Source organism: Ictidomys tridecemlineatus, chromosome 11, assembly GCF_052094955.1.
Source record: "Ictidomys tridecemlineatus isolate mIctTri1 chromosome 11, mIctTri1.hap1, whole genome shotgun sequence".
Lineage (NCBI taxonomy): Eukaryota > Metazoa > Chordata > Mammalia > Rodentia > Sciuridae > Ictidomys > Ictidomys tridecemlineatus.
The window spans coordinates 6,292,145-6,312,818 of record NC_135487.1 but is presented as its reverse complement, the minus strand read 5'-3'; the positions used below and the strand labels follow the sequence as shown (position 1 = coordinate 6,312,818).

General features: G+C 39.5%; 1 protein-coding gene across 6 annotated transcripts in view; it reads right to left on the bottom strand.

Moving 5' to 3' along the window:
- Positions 1–20,674, bottom strand: part of Ube4b (ubiquitination factor E4B) — a 115,387-nt gene that overhangs the window by 55,222 nt on the left and 39,491 nt on the right. For 4 of the 6 annotated variants that reach the window (XM_078025245.1, XM_021732851.3, XM_078025243.1 and 1 more), the window contains 5 exons: positions 11,881–12,016; positions 3,940–4,027; positions 2,768–2,912; positions 948–1,176; positions 112–525 (listed from right to left, as the gene is read on the bottom strand). In XM_078025245.1, coding sequence (XP_077881371.1) covers positions 112–525; positions 948–1,176; positions 2,768–2,912; positions 3,940–4,027; positions 11,881–12,016 — 1,012 coding nt within the window. Of the gene's footprint in view, positions 1–111; positions 526–947; positions 1,177–2,767; positions 2,913–3,939; positions 4,028–5,489; positions 5,567–11,880; positions 12,018–20,674 lie in introns of those variants that run through there. The other 2 variants (XM_078025244.1, XM_005334764.5) reach the window with 2 other exon arrangements.

Genomic DNA, 20,674 nt, shown 5'->3' with positions numbered 1-20,674 from the left:
CAACTTCCAAAATTTAACTGAGGTCAGCGTCACACAACAGTTCTTTCAAACCATGTTAATCTCCCTCCCTACACTGCAAACACACGCGCAACTCTCCTGCTAAGAAAATACCTAGGAGAGATCCGTAGGGAGGAGGGACGTCTGCTGGCGTCACTGGGTGAAGCAGGAGGCACAGCTGGGCCCATGCTGGGGGCCCTCGGTCTGGAAGTGCTGACAGGTACTGCCTGAGGGCTACTTGCAAGGGCAGGGAGCCGTGGGGAGCTAGATGGGATGGAGATGCCTGAAGACCGTGGGATGGGACACGGTGAAGGCCCCCACGGATGCATGATAGTGTAGGGCCGATACCGTGGGGACGAGGGCTGGCTTCCTGCCGCCGCAGTTCCAGAAGCCACACTGTGATGGCTGAGGGAAGCAGAAGGCGTAGCTGTCTGGAGGGCTACATGGGAAGGTGAGGCAAAAGATGGACTCAGCACTGGTACCGAGTTCCAGAAGCTGGTAGTGGGAGCTGGACTAGTTTCATAGAGGCTAAAGTAGTTGAGAAAGGGAGGAAAGAAGAGAAAAATCAAAGCAAAACTTGAGATAACTGAAACAGAAAGTTTTAGGTTTTTAAATAATTACATTTCATATCTCTTAAAGTTGCAGTACAGAGATCAGATAATCATTTAAATAACAATCTAATTGTTGTGTTGATCTAAGGTAGCATACATAGCTATTTATTTCTAAAATTTAAACTACCAATAACCTAACCATGAAAAGCCCCCCCCCCGAAAAAAAATCCAATTTAGAAAAGATAATGTCACTTAAAAAGACTAAGTCCATCTGCCCAAATATGATACGTATCATAATGTCCATGACACAGTTCAACATTGTAAATGAACATTCCCTTCTACATCCTTCATGGCTGTTTTACTCCCAATTAGATGTGCACACTGGTGAACCACACTGACCTAGACAAAGAGCTGGCGCTGAAGGAACCCAGGTTGCAGAACATGGGGCTTGTTCCTGGATTGGAGCCAGTGTTCAGCATAAGATTTCTGTCTGGTGACCGAGCTGCAGCTGCAATGGGCTGTGATGTGGCTGTCAGACTGGCAAATGGGTTTTCATCTCTAGTCTGAGTGGACATCATTAGCACTTCCATCAAAATCTGGCCAATCAAGTCCTTAAAATCAGAGAACACTGTTGGGAAGGCAGAATAAAGAACAGGTTACACATGGCTCTTCATACACATGGTCTTCAAATAAGCCAAATGGAACCAGAGGGTTCAGTATGACATCCTGGACTGGATTCTGGAACAGTAAAAGGACATTAGTGGACAACCTGTTGATATCCAAATAAAGTCTGGCGTTTTGTCACTAGTCATTAGTTTTACTGAGTGTACCACAGCTACATCAGAAGTTACCATTAGAGGAAACTGAGTAAAGGCATACAAGAATTCCCTGCCCTATCTTTGAAATTTTTCTATAAATCGAGTTGCTCTCAAAATAAAAGTTCATTTAAAAACAAAATGGACTGGGTCAGTGAAGTTACTGCTGATGTACGTGTTAACTGTAAATGAAGCCACGTCCACCCTCAGAGGTCAGGTCATCACACCACAAACACAACAGGGTTGATATTTCTTAACCAGTATACACAGTACATAGAGCTTGACATACAGTGCAACTGATAAGACCAAAGTTCAAAAGATTTTATGGAGTGTCCAATGCTAAATCACCATCTGGCTTTCTGCAGCAGGTTCCATAGTCCAACGGCCTTCTTACTCTTTGTGGCTTCCAGCTGATTTGCTGTTGGTCTTCAGACTTATTCTAAATTTTACTAAACAAATAAAAGTTCTAACTCATGGAAATTTCACCTAATTTGGTTATTAAAAATTACCACTTATATGTGTTATACAGATTTTGAGACTTGCAGCAAGAATAGCACATAGCAAGGTTTTAAAACACATGGTTGCTCTGTTCATGTCCATAATCAGAGTGAATAAGAAGACACCAATAAAATCAGAAATAGCCTGTACATCCTCCAGGAACGGACAGCTTTCTTCTCTTCCTAGAAGACAGGACAAATAAGGAGGAAAAGGCAGCCACCTTACCAGTCACTCATTCATTTAAAATACATCTATTGTGGGACTATTTTGTATAAGACACCTTTCTAAGGACTGGGGTACATCAGTGAGTAAAACAGACGGAAACCTCCACCCCTCAGGGATGTCGCTGTGTGCAAGCACGCCAGCAGCCCCTCTGCTTCCCCATGCAACTGACAGAAGAAGAAACAATGACAGCGCCACTGTTGCACCTGGCTCAAGTTTTACATTCTGCCATGACCCTCGTTCACCACTGTAGTCATCCAGAACCCCAGGATGCCACCTGTACTAAGCAATTTAGCCCAACTTATTTGTTTTGTTGTCTACACATGGCCTGGAAGGCACTTGAAGCAGGTCTCTGTAAACACCTCCCAGGCTCCCTAGGGAACCTTTATAAAGGAGCAAATGCCTTCTCTAAGTTACCTTCTACTAAAAAGGAAAAAACTCGAATTCTGTGACCATTAACTTACATAATTTTCTTGTGTGGAAGTCAAGAAAGTACAAAATAATTTATCAGAGGTCAGTGGACAGGGAAGAAAGGTGTCAAAACAGCAGTGTACGCAACAAGAAGTGCCCCTGTCATCAATGTACATCCCCACAGGAAGACAAGTGGACACAGAGGAAAGCACAGCGTCGGGCTTGCCTCCTGTCAGCGCTCTGAAAAGGCTGCCTGCAGAGCTGGAGTCCTACCTTCTTTTGGGTTCTGCTTAAACTGTGCAGAAAGAGAAGAAAGAAAGATGACATCTCTGTCCCGATCCTTCCAAGAGACTCGGAAGATCTTACAGACCAGCTGTAAGGCCTGCTCTTCAGACACCTCTGGGCCTGAGGAAGGCTCCTGGTAAGGAAGAAGATCTGGGGTTAATCTCCAGAAGGAGGCAAGAGCTGGAAACTTCAACAGGAATACTTTATTCAGATTGAATTCATTTAACAATGAGGATTTTTTTTTAATGCATAAAACCATTCAAGCACTGACTAAGAGGAAAACTGAATCTGTCACTATTACTTCGAGGTTATAATATCTAGGTCTCATGAACTTCTGATATAGTTTATAGAAAAGCATAAAAAAAGCAAGGGTGTTATCAGGAACAACTCAGTGAGAAATGTGATACAGGCTGGATATACAGCCTATTTTTGGTTCTAAATTTCAAAGGATCAGGTTAACATTCTAGGTACATAACCAATTTTCCTTTAGGAGTTTTCTCCCAATTTAACACCTCTCATTATATTCCACCACAGATACAATACCATATACATAAGAATACCATATATGTAAGAACTTAAATTCTAAGAACTATACAAACTAAAGCTCAGCATCACAAGAAGCTCTAGGCCAGCGTCTGGTCATCACCAATGCGCACTACTAACGCAGCCCAGCGCCCAGCTGAAGGGAAAGTGGTGGAACTGCCACCAATGTGACGCCAAAAGCAAACCCCAACAAACCCCTAGTACGGGAACTAAGCTCGGCCGACAGTACAACACACAGGCCTGGTGCTTAAAGGTTTTCCTTGCTACTGATTTTACATATTCTGGCTTAAATTCCCACCATTTCTCTCGGAATACAGCCAAAGATACGATGATCTACTTGTTCAGGCAAGACCAACAGAAAAAATTCTAATGAGCTCTATATTAGTTCCTACTGCAAATTAAATTTACTGATAAAAACCTAAACCTAAACCAAAGATAAATGAGGGATTTTATGAATTAAAAGTACTGAGAGATACTTCCATTAATAAGGGCAACTGAGGCTATGCACTCTCCTTGGAAAGGACAACCCCACCCACGTAGACTGACAGATCAGGGAGACCCAATCATGGCCGCTCCGGAGACACTGGAGACTGGAAGGGGGCTTCCCTCTTACCCACCTTGTCACTGAGGCTCCTCTTTTCTCTTCGATCATTTTCGTCAACCTCCATATTTTCAATTCCTGAATCCACATCCACCTGGGACATGCTTTAAGCATAAAAGACAAGTAAGTCTTTCAGCTTCTGTAAAACCCCCAATGTCACAGCTGCTGGTTGGGGAAAAGTTTTTAAGTATCAGTCAAAATCAGTCAGGAAAGCAAAATGAAAAATGTTCCTCTTTTTCTCTAATTAATTTTTAAAAGCTCTTCACCTATTGGGTTATAAATATCCTGCCTCCCACACTTTGGAAATGTTTCCCCCCAGATATCATTTCCTCAGGCTCAGTCTCCAACAAAGAGGAAAGCAAAACAGTGCAGCAGATTCTTCAGTCATGTTATTTTTAAATGACATAAAATGCAACCAGAGCTTGATTACAAAATCTGGTTAAATACATATTGTTTTTCTCCTGCATTAAATAGTTATCCAGGACCAGAAAATGAAAAGATCTTTTTTTTTTTGGTACCAGGGAATGAACTCAGGGTCACTTAACCACTGAGCCACATCCCCATCCCTTTTTATTTTTTGAGACAAGGTCTTGTTAAGTTGCATAGGGCTTTGCTAAATTGCCGAGGCTGGCCTTGAACTTGCGATTCTCCTGCCTTAACCTTAAGAGTTGCTGGAATTATAGGTGTGTGCTACCATACCTGGCTAAGATCATCCTTTTTTTACTAACATAAAATCTATGTTGTTGATTCTCATACATGTCTGGGGTTTATTTCTGGATACTCACATTCCAGAGGCTAGCTGTGCAGGAATCGACATCACTCTGACTGACTGAACCCTCATGATGTATCTCCACTTGTGTGAGATCAAACATCTCACTCCATTTCAAACCATCTTGATATTCCTGGCTCTTCCCTCTTCTACGCACACTTGAGAATCAGCCTACTAGTTCCTTAAAAATCCTGTCAGGATTTTGACTAGAATCTCATTGACCTTGGAGATCAAATGCGGGAAGAAATGATATTACTATGTTCTTGAGTCTCTCTCCCCAAGTACTAAAACCTCTTCAAAGTCTTTCAATAAACTTTTATAATTTTCTCTATAAAATTCCTGTAGTTCTTTTGCTAAATGTATTTCTAGGTACCATATAGTTTTTATTGCAACTGTGAATGGCATGTTTTTAAAAGTGAAGTTTTTATTACTGGCACATAATAGCATAACTGGTTTAAAATATGCAGCTCTTACAGCAACGTGTTCTCTTACTCATAGAGTTACTACGCAGATAGTCCACCTGTCTCTAGGTAGTAACTGTTTAGTGTCTTCCACTCTAATTATGTGTCTTCCTGCACAGAGTAGGACCCACGTGTTGAACAGCTGTAGAAACAGCAGTCGTCCTGGGTCTAGCTCCTGATTTTACAGAGTGGTTCTAACCACTAACTGTGGGAGCTGCTGTGCTTTTTAGTAGATGTTCTCTTAGTCACAGTAGGATAACCTATACTAGTGTAACACACACACACTCTGGAATCTTAGAGGCTTATTAAAACTATAAGGGTTCATTTCTTGCTTACGCAAAGTCTGAAGAGAGTGAAGCATCCTTACTCCATCTTTAATCTATGCCATCTGCAATACACAGCCTCCCAGGTCACTGGAGCAAGAGAAGAGAGGAACGGAGGAGGAATATCGGCTCAACTGCCTTCACCTAAAAGTGACGCATGTCACTCTCATTGACAATCTACTGGACAGAACTAGTCATTTGGCCCCAATCTTACAGCAAAAGAGACTGGGAAATATCAGGGATCTTGTGAGATATTTGATGAACTCTGTCTCTGCCACAATACTGCTTTTTTCTTTTTGGTACCGGGGATGAAACCCAGGGCTCTATCATTGAGCTACACCCCAGCCCCACACTGTCAGTTTCAGGCTACTTCTTCCTATTCCTCATTTGCTTAGATTTTAATAATGAATTAATGTAGAATTTTATCAAATTTTTGCAGCTAACAACATCACAAGGATTTTCTCTATGGTATATAATATGGTAAATCACATTTACAGATTTCCTAATGTTAATGCCCTCCTGTACTCTCAAGGTGAACCCGAGTTGATTATGATATAGCTATTGTAGTGTTTTTTTAAGTAAACTTTTACTTGAAATACACGTGCAGAGTCGTGTGTAGATGTTTGGCTGAATGAACTTCCATGAAGTAAACCTATCCAGATCAGGAAACAGAACATCACCAGTACTTTAAGAAAACCCTGCAGCTCTTCAAATCAAGGACTAAGTTGACTCACAGCAACCACTGTGCTCACCCTGAACTCCAAAGATCAGCTCAGCCTGCCATTTATGTGCTATGGGATTTGACTTGCTAATCTTAATATTTCTGCAAATTTGTTTATGGGTGTGATTATCCTGTCATTAATATTCTTTTATATTACTCACATAGGTTTTTTTTGCTTTGTTCTTAATACCAGGATTGAATTCATGGAAACTCAACCACTGAGCCACATCCCCAGCCCTATTTTTTTTTTTAAGATGGACACAATATCTTTATTTTGTTTATTTATTTTTATATGGTGCTGAGGATCGAACCCAGTGCCTCATATGTGTGAGGCAAGCACTCTGCTACTGAGCCACAACCCCAACCCCTTTTTTTAAAATTTTATTTAGAAACAAGGTCTCACTGAGTTTCTTTAGCACCTCGATTTTTGCTGAGGCCAGCTTTGAACTTGTGATCCTCCTGCCTCAGCCTCCAGGGCCTCTGGGATTATAGACGTGTTCTACCATACCGGGCTTGGTTTTAAAAATTTTTTTAAATATTTTTATTTTTTTTTAGTTGTAATTAAACACAATATCTTCATTTTATGTATTTACTTTTATGTGGTGCTGAGGATCAAACCCAGCGCCTCACACATGCTAAGTGAGTGCTCTACCACTGAGTCACAAGCCCAGTCCCAGGCTTGGTTTTAAATATTAAGGTCATATTAGCCTCATATATTAAGTTGGAATGTTCCTTTTTTTTTTTAATTATCTGAAATTTTTTTATACAATTGAATATCTGCAAAATCATATAGCAGAAAAATACCCAGTCAGTGCATTTCCTGGTGTTTATTTGGGTTATCTCTTTCTTGTTGAGCCACATTTGGGGAGAATTGTTTTTTGAGAAATCTCATTTTCCACCAAGATTTCAAATTCATATGCACCTTGTAAATTTTTACTTTTTCATGAAATTCTCTTTGTCAGTAATACATAATACTGAGAACCCATTTTGTGTAGACACTGTTCTAAGTGTCTGATACTGATGATCAAGAGACGAAAAAGAAACCTACTTCACAAAGCGTATATCCTCGTTAGAGAGAGGAAGAAAATAAACTATAATTTCTCATAAGCAAAGCATATAGTATATTAAATAATAAATGCTATAGAAAAATGAAAGCAAATGAGTCAGGAAAAGACCACTAAGAGTGCAGGTATTTCCCATTTTAAATGGAAATTTAAACATTTTTCTCAAGTTGTCACTTTGATACATATTTATTATTTTTCAACTCTGAGTACTTTCAAATTTCCATTATGATCTCTTCTTTGACAGGTATTTAAAATGTCTAATGTATGTAGGTTTTTAAAATTCCTATGTTAATTTTCTAACAATGGATGAGTCAGAAAACATGAACCAATGGTTCTGACTCCTGAAACTTCCTGACTGAGGAGTGTAGTGAAGGCTATGTGCTCACACTAGGACGCAAGGCTCAGCCTCCTTCAACTAAATCACCACTGCTGAGTTGCCTTTTGGTGCTTACAGATGTTTACCTTCCTTGATCTATTACTGGCTGAAAAACGGTAATGGTAATCTCCCATTACCATTATGTGTCATTTCTTCTTGTGTCGTCAATACCTGCTTTATTAGATGTTGAAATCATATTACCAAGTGAATACACATTTTTAAACTGTTATATCTCGCCAGCAAACTGTACACCTATCATTATAAAATGCTTATTTCTTATAAATTCTTTATGCCTTACTGTCTAACTCATCAGTAGGTTTATCCCAATTTTTTCTACGTGGTCCTCTTCTTCCTTTAGCTTTCCATCTTTCTGTGTTCCAGGTATTGCCTTGTGTAAACAGATACAAAGATGAACTGTTTTGTTTTTGCTCAACCTATGAATTTAACTGATTTACGATGATCAGTGACATATTTTGATTTGTTAAACTATCTGATTTTGTGATGTTTGTCCCTTTCTAAAAATTTGTATTTTTTCCCATAAACTTAAGTTTCCTCTACCCTACCCCCCTGCCTTGTTCCATGTTGCTCCCCTATTGATTTGGGAGAGGAACAGTAGTCCCCTCCTATCCATGGTTTTACTTTCCTCAGTTTCAATCAACTATGGTCCCGGTGCAGAAAATGGAAAGTCCCAGAAATAATTTACAGTTTTAAATTGCACTTGTAGCATGCTGACTTGTACCAACCTGCTTCATTCTGCCAAGGACATGAATCATCCCTTTGTCTGGCTCATCCACACATGACAGGCTACCCACTCATTGTTCACTTAGCTTGTTTATCAGATGATGGCAGAGGTATTGCAGTACTTGTGTTTGAGTAACTCTTATTTTATTTAATAATGGCCCCCAAATCCAAGAACAGTGTTATTTGGGAGGTACCCCACACGACATGGAAAAAGGAGCCACTCTAGCACTTTGCGGCAATGTTTTGGGTATATGAAAAGACAGCTCAGTATACAGTTCAAAATGATCTGTGGTTTTAGGCATCCACTAGGGGTCTTAGAATATTCCAAGTTGTGGTGCTGAGGATTGAACCCAATATTCCCTGTGGATGGGGGCACAACTATACTGTATGTCTATTCTTTTAATGGTTACTCTTGAACTTTATCAAGTATTTTTAATTCAAAGCATAACATTTACCCTCTTCCCAAGTAATACAAGAATTCGAGGGTGCCCTAACCAACCCTCTTCTGGCTTACCTGCTCTTGTTCAATATTTTAATTCTATCTGATTATTTTTACTCTCCTCTCCCATTGCTGTGTTATAAACTGCTATGAGCATTCTATACATCAGGGTTTGTTCACATGTACCATATGTTTATTATTTTCTTCAGTCTTCACTCTTTCTTTCTTTTCATCTCAGACATTAGTTCTTAGATCCCTGAAAAGGACATTTTTGGGGGGGTGGGGCTGGGGAGTGAACCCAGGGCCTTGCAGTCTATTATGAATCATACTTCATTCTCTATTTTAACAAACAAACTCTATTGTTGGGGCTGGGGTTGTGACTCAGCGGTAAAGAGTTTGCCTCGAACGTGTGAGACGCTGGGTTTGATCCTCAGCACCACATAAAAATAAATAAACAAAATAAAGATTAAAAACAAAACTACATTTGTTAAAAGTTAGGGTCCATCTAGGCACAGTGGTATACACCTGTAATCCCAGTGTTTTGGGAGTCAGGCAAGAGGATCACAAATTCCAGGCCAGTCTCAGCAATTTAGCAAGGCCCTAAGCAACTTAATGAGACCCTGTCTTAAAAAATAAAAAGAGTTAGGGATGTAACTCAGTGGTAAAGCACGCCTGGATTCAAATCCCAATACAAACAAACAAACAAAAAATACATTGGGATCTTCTAACAAGGCTGGAAATTAGGAGTGGGGCAGATCAGCAGGTGAGTATTTTTTGTTGTTGTGTTTCCTAAACTCTATAAATATCTGTGTTTTAAACTTGCTCTTAAAAGACAATTCTACAGGGCTGGGGATGTGGCTCAAGCAGTAGCTCGCTGGCCTAGCATGCGCGGCGGGGCGCTGGGTTATTTTATTTATATTAGAAATAAAATAAAGACGTTGTGTCCACCGAAAACTAGAATAAATATATTTTTTAAAAAATATATTTTAAATCTCTCTATTTAAAAAAAAAAGACAATTCTACAAGGGGACATAATTTTCAGTGGGTAGTTACTTTTTTCAGCATTTAACACTATTATTTTATCATCTTTGGCTTTCATCATTGAGACACCTAACAGTCATTTCTGATGTTCTCCCTGCTTGCTCTAAAGGGCTCTGTCACTGGCATTTTATAATTTCACTATAAATATTGTAGTTACAATTTAACTTTGTTTATCCTGCTCATGATTTTCTGGACTTCCACAATCTGAGGATTTATATTATTTACCAACTCTTTAAAAAGAATTCTTGGTTTTGTTTTTTTTTTTGGTACAAGGAATTGAACTCCGAGGTGCTTAACCACTGAGCTGCATACCATACTATTTTATTTTACTTTCAGACAGGGTCTCACCAAGTTGCTGAGGCTGGCTTTGAACTTGTGATCCTCATGCCTCAGATTCCTGAGCTGCTTGGATTACAGGTGTGAGCTACTGTATCTGGTTCAGCCTTATCTTTTTGATAACAGCTTCCAAATCAGTAGAGAAAAACATACAGGAAAAGAGTTGGGTGAGGGAATCTGTTTATTTCTCTAATTTCTCCTTTGGACTTTTTAGATTTATATTGATCTCCATCTTTTGTATCTCTGAATATGCTTCATATTTTTCACTCTTGTTCTCTGTGGTGTATTCTAGGTAATTTCATTAGCTGTAGCTTTCAACTTATCAACTCTCTCTTTAGCTACTTTTATTCAATGGTTAAGCTCTTATATCAAATTTTCCACCTGGTAACTCTTACAGTGACTTGTTTTCTAATGTGTTTTGTGATTTGGGACTGTGGTCTCACGTTTCTTTTTATTTTTTGAACTTCTGAGACATGGTCTCACTCAGTTGCCCACTGCTGCTCAGACTCGAGATCCTCCTATCTTCGTCTCCCAAGTAGTTGGAATTACAGGCATCACTGTAGCTAACTTCTTGGAACTTTTTCTAAGGAAATTCTCTGAGTTCTTGGATGACTTGTATTTGATTCTGCTAGATGCCTAACGATAATACAGGTATAGATCTACTTGTATAAATATTCTTGGCTTAAGGTATCTAAGCGACAGAAATGGTGTAAATCTAGGTCCTTACTCGACATGATAGTTACCTTGTGGACATGAAATGAGTTGATTTTTAAAAAAAAATCCCTAAACCCAGAGCAAAGATGATAAAAACATGATTATTTTTGTTCTGTAGGGTAGATTATTTTCTATTTTTTCCTCTACGACAACAGTCGTCCTTAAATTTTTATCCTATGTGATGATCTCTGATCTAGCTCTTCACCTTGATTCCAACAATAGCTAAGGCTGTATATCAGTGCTTTGAAACATTTTTCATATCATGATACACATACAAGATGATATCTGTCTGACCTGCTGAGGTAAACACAGAGTGCTGCCTTTGGGCAGGAGAAATAGACATTAGAAGTCTGATTTGCCCGAGGATTAAAGGAATCAACACCTAAGGCACTCTATCACCCATTCACAGCACACTTGTAGCTCAAGCCAGCTCTGTTCTGGGACACCCTGATCCAAATGGAGCACTGAGGTACTTAGCTTACCTTTCTGAAATCTTCCAAATTTTAAACTTTTACTGAAAACTTTGAAGAATCTTTTAGGGACTGGCATATGCTTGTTAGCTTTGTATTTACAAAATAGACATTGAAAACACTTTTTTAACCACCCATACCATAATTTCATAAAAAACCTATAACTCAAAAAAAATGGGGCTGGGATTGTTACTTAGTGGTAGAGTGCTTGTCTAGCATGTGTGAGGCACTGGGTTCAATTCTCAGTACCACATACAAATAAATAAAAATAAAAAATTTCATCAACAATTAATAAAAAATATTTTTTAAAAATGTATGAAGAACATTTCAGAGTAATAGAAAGACCCTTCAATTTAAGAAATCTGGTTCTAATTTGTTAAGGACTGGCACAGGTCTCCGGGATGGCGTTTTAGACCACAGTCTGGACCAGAGAGGTTGAATGAAATGAATCCTGCCCTTTCCTTAAATAAAAGGGCACATTAGAGAGCTAGCTCTTCTTTACCTTTTCTCACAGGAGACGCCATCAATGTCCATGCTCTGGGAGCGGGAGAGAGACTGGGACTGTGTCTCGAGGCTGTTGGAAGGTGAGCTGCTGAGAGAGCTGACTCCTTCGCTGCTCTGGCTCCGATGGGCGACTCCTAAACAGAGAACAACAAGAGATGAAGCCACTCGAAATGCTGCAGTAGCCTTCTATGGTGGCAACAGTCAGGACAACATTGTGCACTGGCACTGTCATCTTAGCAACTGACCACTTTCCATCAGATTATATTAAATGCTGAAGGTAGTATTAAAATCATTGGAACATTAGTAGGAAATCAGTTTATCTGGGCTCAGGGGTAAGAGTACTTGCCTAGCATGTGTGAGGCACTGGGTTGGATCCCCAGCACCACATTAAATAAATTTATTTATTTAAATAAGTAAATAAATAAAATGAAAGTATTGTGTCCATTGACAACTAAAAACAATATTAAAAAAAAAAAAAAAGAGGGCTGGGGATGTGGCTCAAGTGGTAGCACGCTCGCCTGGCATGCGTGCGGCCCGGGTTTGATCCTCAGCACCACATACAAAGATGTTGTGTCTGCCGATAACTAAAAAAAATTAATAAATAAATATTAAAATTCTCTCTCTTAAAAAAAAAAAAAGAGAGAGAGAGATTGGTTTATCTATCGATAAGCACTGTATTTGAGGTCAGTAACAGAGCTACATCTGATCTAAAACAAACTCCTTACCGTTTCTCTTTCACCAACTCAAACTATGATCTCTGAAAACAAATTAGGTTCTGTGATAGCCAGAAAAATCCTTGAAGTGGACCAAAAATATATTACATCATAAGACAAGTATTATAAAATGTTAATGGCAGAATCTAGATGATGTGTTTATTGAGGTTTGTTATAAAATTCTTCCACCCCTGCTGTATGTTTACAATTTTCATAATAAAATGTTGAAAAAAAGTACTCAATTAAGCAACATGCTTCAATAAAGATTCATCTATTAATAAACTAAATTTTTTTTTGCGTGTAATACTGGGCTTGAATCCAGGGGTACTCTACCACTGAGCTATATCCCCAGTCTTTTTATTTTTGAGACAGAGTCTCCCTAATTCACTGAGGCTGACATTAAACTTGTGGTTCTCCTGCCCCAGCCTTTTGAACAGCTGGGATTACAGGTGTGCACCATCATGTAAGCTTAACTAGATGTTTTGGTGAAAATAAAGAGCCGGATACTATCTTTGCTTTCACAGATCTTACAATGTAGTGAAGCTGTAGTCAGGAATACAGGGACACATTATTTCTCTAGCAATTTCTTCATCAATGTCTTACAAATTATGTTTTTCAAGCAATTTTTAGAAATTACTTTAAATATGACAATGATTTTGCCAAAAAAAAGGGGAGTGGGGCGCAGAAGACTAGACAGGGGGAAGGAAAGCAATGTTTAAGCATTTGCAAATATTTTAAAATATATATGCTTACATTGCTGAAAGGAAAACAAGACATGCATGTTTAAAAATCAAAAATACCTTAGAATATCATTTGTAGCACCAAAACAAGCAAAGAAATTAAATGTTATTCCTCCCAGCATTCTACAAAAGTAAACTTACCCCCCTTTAGAGAATATCATAAAATATCTATTTATCTACTCCTGACTATAGTTTTTGACACATATCAGTTTTTTAAAACTTCTGCAGGATTTACAAAGAAAATGAGAATCTAATTTGCACTAATCCTAAAAAGATGCTAGTAAAATTTAAAAAGCATCTAATGTAACCAGAATTCTGAAATAAGCTTGCAGATGAGAGTAAAACTTTAAATTAATTAAATCAACAATTAAGATCCAATGTAAGTTCTCCACAAATATATATATCAAGGAAAAAAATGGTGTCCAAACTGTCCTTAGGAAAATATTGTTTCCTTATCACAAAGAAAGTCCAGACAACTTTAAAATTAAAATTAACTAATAATAAAGATAAATGATTTTCACAGGATAGGATTAAGCAGTGTTTACAATTTCTGCCACAGGCTGGAACTACAGTCAGAGGAAGAGCACCTGCTTGGCGTACAGAAGTCCCTGGGTTTGATCCTAGAAGCCAAAAATTTTTTTTAAAGGTCTGCCCTATAAAAAACAGTTCTAAAATCTTGCAAATTACATTGTTTTGTTGCATTAAGTTATCTTAAAAACTGTATTTGTAATGATTATTACAGTATTCTATGTATATGATGTATGATAATACAGTACCAGAGTATCCCAGATAGTATAATATACTAATTTCTAATACACACATATAGACACCTTTTCTCAGTGCTGAGAATGAATCCCAAGGCCACACACATGCTAGGCAAGCACTCTACCACTGAGTTATACCCAGCCCTGTCATATTTTTACAAGAATTAGCAGATATCTTCTGAATTCACTTTTCCCTGTGAGCCCTTCCACATGCAGGTTACGTGAGGCAATGCCCCCCACAGCTTATCCCATATGACTGGCTCCCCAACCTCTGAACACCACAAGACTCTCCCGTTTCTTTTTTCCGTGTGGTGCTAGAGAATGAGTCTCCCACGTGTTAAGCAATCTTCTCATTTTTTTCAACTTAAAAAAAAAAAACTAATGGTTTCTTTCACTTTATTTAAATATAAATTAAAATATCATGACTAAAACATACCAAAGCAATAATACAAATTATCCTCTCTTCTGAAACCACATACACTCCCTTTCTGTTCATACTCTCTCCCAACCCTCACCTGAGAAATCACATCTGGAACCCAAGAATCAAGGAATAAGATTTTCCTTTTCCTCCCTTCATCTTCAAAACGTCACATATTAAAGAATTAAAATGGGGGGAGGGATGGCGCTGGGGTTGTGGCTCAGTGGTAGAGCGCTCACCTAGCATATGTGAGGCCCTGGGTTCTATCCTCAGCACCACATAAAAATAAATAAATAAAATAAAGGTATTGTGTCCAAATACAACTAAATTATAATTTTTTTTAAAAGAGAATTAAAACACAGGCCTATCCTTCTCTGACCTCTTTTAGAAGAGGAGCAAAATCCACACATATCAATTTAAAAACATATCTTCTAGGGCTGGGGTTGTGGCTCAGTTGTAGAGTGCTCACTTAGCATGCACAAGGCACTGGGTCGATCCTCGGCATCACATAAATGTAAAATAAAGATATTGTGTCCACCTAAAACTTAAGAATAAATATTTTTTTAAAAAATCTTCTAAAAGTAAGGATGTAGGTAATCGGGACCAGAGAAAGCTGTGTCTGCATGATTGATTAATCATGAACTTTCCAGGGTTCCCAAATTTCCATGGTGGCCAGAGCTTGCTGAAGGTAAATTACACATTCTATGCAGGAAGGCCAGAACTTTAAAGAAACTAGGATTTTACTTCTGTAAGGCTCTCCTCCTGAATCGTATCTCCTGAATGGCATTTCTGACCAGGTACAAACCAAACCAAATGCCTATTTTCTGTTTTTAACATTTAAGTCTCTCTTTCCCTCCTTCTTCATCTTTCTTCTCTCTCTCTCTCTCTCTCTCTCTCTCTCTCATGCTTACACGCACACACACACACACACACACACACACACACACACACACACACACCCCATACCTAATTGCATGGCCTACCTAAATTTTAAATATAAAAAGTACAAAGTCCCCAAAAAGGAACCTTAAAAAGTTTAAGAGGGGTAAGGGTAGTTGACTTAAAGATCTGATCCAACCCTCTTTCACAGATAAGAATACTGACATCCGGGCTGGGGCTGTAATTGAGTGGTAGTAGAACTTGCCTAGCATGTGTGAGGCACTGGGTTTGAGTGTCAGCACCACATATAAATAAATGAGTAAAATAAAGATCCATCAACATCTAAAAAAAAAAAAAAAGAAGAAGAATGTTGACATCCGGGAAATCTAAAAGTCCCCTTCCCTAGGAGCTTTAGCAAGTTGGAAACAGAAAAGGTTAAAATTAAGGTCTCTAGATTCCTGATATGATGCTGCCCTTGCCTCTGTTGCACAATTCTGCAGACTTTCAACGAGGTACTTCAAACCAAGCTACAGTTCAAGCCCCTGCACCAAAAAATACATAACTAAACCAAAGATATATTTTACAAATTCTAAAATTATGAAAACTTAAGAAAAATTAGTGTTATAACAAATTCGAATAAATTTTTTAAAATTAAGGGGAAAAAAAAAAGAGAAAAAAATAGTGTTATAAAAGAAACATTCCCGGGCTAGGGTTATGGCTCAGTGGTAGAGCACTTGCCTAGGACAGGTGAGGCCCTGGGTTCGATCCTCAGCGCCACATACAAACAAACAACAACAAACAAATACACAAAATAAAGATTAAATTCTTTTTTTTCCTCTTTTTCTTTTTTTTATTAGTTACACATAGCAGTACAATGAAATTAAATTCTTTTTTTATTTATTTTTTTAGTTATTGGCGGACACAACATCTTTGTTTGTACGTGGTGCTGGAGGATCGAACCCGGGCCGCACACATGTCAGGCGAGCGTGCTACCGCTTGAGCCACATCCCCAGCCCCACTGAGCCACATCCCCAGCCCTGAAATTAAATTCTTAGAAAAAAATAGCAATCATTCCTTCCATCATAATCAGAAGTCTAATGCTGATATAAACAGATCTTGACAATGAACCAAGCTAAAGGAGTTAATATTCCTGGAAAACACAAAACACACTCTGACTCTATTTGGCCAATACCAAGTCTTACCCTGCAACAGTATTTATAATGAACACATTGTATTCAATAGAGAAGACTGACATATTTTTTCCACACCGAATTTCCTAGTGAAAACATTTTGTTCTTCTGAATAAACACAAATAAAATGAAATTTCAAACCTGTAAAGAAAACAACGATATCTAAAATACTGGGACAAGAAAACCAACAACCCAAACTAGAAATTGCTACAATGAGACGGAATATCCCTTTTTCAGTGTCAAAAGGAAGAATCAGGGCTGGGGATGTGGCTCAAGCGGTAGCGCGCTCGCCTAGCATGCGTGCGGCCCGGGTTCGATCCTCAGCAGCACCACATACCAACAAAGATGTTGTGTCCGCCGAGAACTAAGGAAAAATAAATAAATGTTAAAATTCTCTCTCTCTCTGTCCCCCTCTCTCACTCTCTCTTTGAAAAAAAAAAAAAAGGAAGAATCAAAGACTTATACACCTAGAGTCCAAAGATCATAATTGCTCCCTGAAAAATAGCTGATTCTAGAGCTGAAGCAGGTGAACCTGGAGCGTCCCACATTATCCAGGAAGAACATGATCCAAAAACTGAAGGGAAGGGCTGGGACTAGGGTTCAGGGATAGAGAGCTTGCCTGGCACATGCAAGACACTGGGCTCAATTCTCAGAACCACATAAAAATAAATAAAGTACACCATTTGATGCTTAACAACAATAACAACTAAAAGGATGGGGGTAGCCAAGGGACAGAGAGTCCAGCCAGCAATAGCTACCAAGGCCAAAGCCAGAACATTTTTTAAAAATAAATAATAGAGCTATCTGGGGTATAATCCAAAGCATAAAGTAAATATACATGAATTCATATTGATACAAGCAAAAGATTAAATAAATAACAAAGAAGAAGGGATGAATTTATGAATCTTCCTTACAGAAGAATTTCAAATACTACAGATTCCCCCCCGCTCCAGAAAGTGAAGCTGAAACCACTCCTTGAATACAGCTGGTGTCAGAAGCAACACCCAAGAAGTGCATGTGGAAAGAGGAAAACCGTCATTTCACAGTGGACACACCCGGCAAACACAACCTTAGTAACACAGTGCAGGTAACACAACCAGATGGTGGCTCTGACACACCTGCCAGGACACAATCAGGGTACTTTTCCTGTGAGAGTCCTCTCCCAAACCCAGCCTAAGGGGAAAACCCCAAACCAAGTGACATTCTACAAAGTACTGGCCAGGACTCTTCAAAACTGCCAAGATTTAAAAAAAAAAAAAGCAGAGAGAGACAAATGCTGTCACAGATGTAAGGAGACTCACGTTACTAATAGTACATCAAGGGTCATTTCTTACTGCTGACAAATGTACCACACCTTAACATTAGAGGAAACTAGGTGGTATACACATGACAGAAAGGTATCATAAATGTTTATTTTACAAAAACACTAGGCCTGCAGCCCTGATTCCATGATGTCTAGAATCATGGCCTTGAGCAAGTCAGGTTGCTTGAGTTCTCCCTGCATGGGTGATGCTGGCATCTGCACAGCCTTCCTCACAGGGCTGCTGTGGAGATCCAATGGAGGACTGGGATTGTGGCTCAGCAGTAGAGCACTTGTCTAGCATGTTTGAGGCCCTGGGTCCGATCCTCAGCACCACATAAAAATAAATACATACATACATACATAAAGGTGTTGTGTTCAAATAAAAAAAAAAAGAAAATTAAAAAAAAAAAACAATGGAATGTGAAAGTGTTTATAAACTCTACAGTCACACCTGCAGGCATCCGCAGAACAAGAACAGAACTCAGGGCAAACTCCCTAGTGTAAAAACAGATGAGCCTCTACTACCTCAATACCTGCTCCATTTTTAAAATAGCTGAGCATCGGGCTGGGGATGTGGCTCAAGTGGTAGCACGCTCGCCTGGCATGCGTGCGGCCCAGGTTCGATCCTCAGCACCACGTACAAAGATGTTGTGTCCGAAGATAATTAAAAAATAAATATTAAAATTAAAAAAAAAAAATAGCTGAGCATCAGTCAAGTCAAGGTTCAATGGCCCACACCTGTAATCCCAGGAGTTTGGGAGGCTGAGGCAGGAGGACCATAAGTTCAAAGCCAGCCTCAGCAAAAGCGAGGCACTATGCAACTCAGTGAGACCCTGTCTCTGAATAAAACACAAAATAGGCCTGGGGAGATGGTTCAGTGGTGGAATGCCCCCAAGTTCAATCCCCAGTACCCCCTTCCCCCAAAAAAGACAAGGCAAATGCGTCCCACCAGTCTCCAGGGAATTTTCCCCCTCACCTATGGGTTCAGATAATCAAAGTATAATTCCTGTTGATCCATTGATACTATAGTACTATAACTCACAATTAACAAATAAGTGTAAAGTATAGCTTCAACTCCTGGAGCCAAAAAAAGATATGTGCATGTAACTGCCATACCCCTCAATAACTAACAGTGCATTTCACAGTGGGTACTTTAGGAACTAGTCAGTCCCTGAGTGCAACAGGATTTTGGAGATACATTTTAAATTTATGGTTGCAGCATCAAGCAAGTGTTATTAGTAAACTCTGTAACTTCAGTCATTTAAGTGCGAGCACCTTGATTTCTCTATCTGTATAATGATGGGACTGAAGTATAAAAAGTCTCCGGTCCCTTCTGTTTCTATTAAAGTTAGGTATCCAGTTATTTTTTTAAACCATGCTGTGTTGACAAATAACAATTTTGCATTCTCCTAGACATATATATTTACTTCAGAAACAAAAGAAACTGAGCCGCACAACAGTTCCTAGTTGATGCTTTCGGGCCCTTGGCAAAGGCTTTCTCTCAGGCCGATGATGACCCACTCTCTTTCATGTACCGTGCTGACAGCCCCAAGAAGGTCAATCATCTGATTTAACAAGAGCCAAAAACTGAAGCTGGGGCTGGGTTCAATGGCAGGTCGCTTGCGTAGCATGTGTAAGGCACTGGGTTCCATCACCACATAAAAATAAGGTATGTGTCCATCTACAACTTAAATTTTTTTTAAAAAAAGGCAAAAACTTATTTTTAAACTTTCCTTAGGATCACAAAACCCCATGTCAGTGGGAGAGGCAGAGGGAACAAAAGAATCTCTCTTAGCTAAAGCAATGGGGACAGAGAGGAAAGAGGGAAGGATGACTTAAGACTCTACTTCAGGGAACGAATCCTGCCAAATCTGCTTGTTGGAGGCTGCCCGGATGCTCAACCTCCAAGTAGGGTTTTTCAAGTACCAACATTCAATCCAAGGCATTAAAGATGAAAAACCATCGTGCATTCAAAGACTCAGAAACCTGTTTTCTTAAGACACCAAATGGGAGACTGAGGAGAAAATGGGGAGAAAAGCTCCCAGCATACTCCCAAATCAATCCGGCCATGACTGTGAGCTCAACAGATCAAAGAGAAATATAAGACAGTTGTGTTTTTTTTTCCCCCCCTCAGAATTTTCAATTTGGTTAGGAAAACAAGACAAACGAACCACTAAGACTGGCTACTGTGGCACAGTATCTATTGGTTACAGAGCTACCAGGGTGAACAGGACTTCTAGGACAGGAAGAGGATGTGCTCTGAAAAGCAGCACATCAGTTATATCAAGAGGGAGGTGCCTAGTTACAGAGGACCTTCAAAAGTCCTTGGACCAGATTACCATGGGAAACGGAAACGGGAAAACAAGCAGGACTTGGGTGCAGGGAAGTGGCATGTCCTACCTCGCTTCAGCTCCCTAAGGAACAGAGACAAGTTTTATGGAAACCACTCACACACGGGGTCATCCCTGCGCCTGCACTGCACTGGGAAGCATGACCAAAGAATGAAAGCAGTGCTGTGGCGCAGTGTGTGTCCCCTGCATAGACAGAATGCCAGTGGGCACCTGGAGTCAGATGCAGGCAGCTGGTAAAGCTGTGAGCACCGCAGAGACTGCAGGATGAGGGAGAGCAGTGAGGATGGACCGCCCCCATCAAAACATGAAGCCCATTTCCAGCACTACATGCCTCTCCCTGGGAAGACATCAGCACCTGTTCCAGATCACCAAGTAACTTAACTAGTATGACCCCAGCTCAGAATTGACACAACACCCCTTAGTAGCCAAAATGC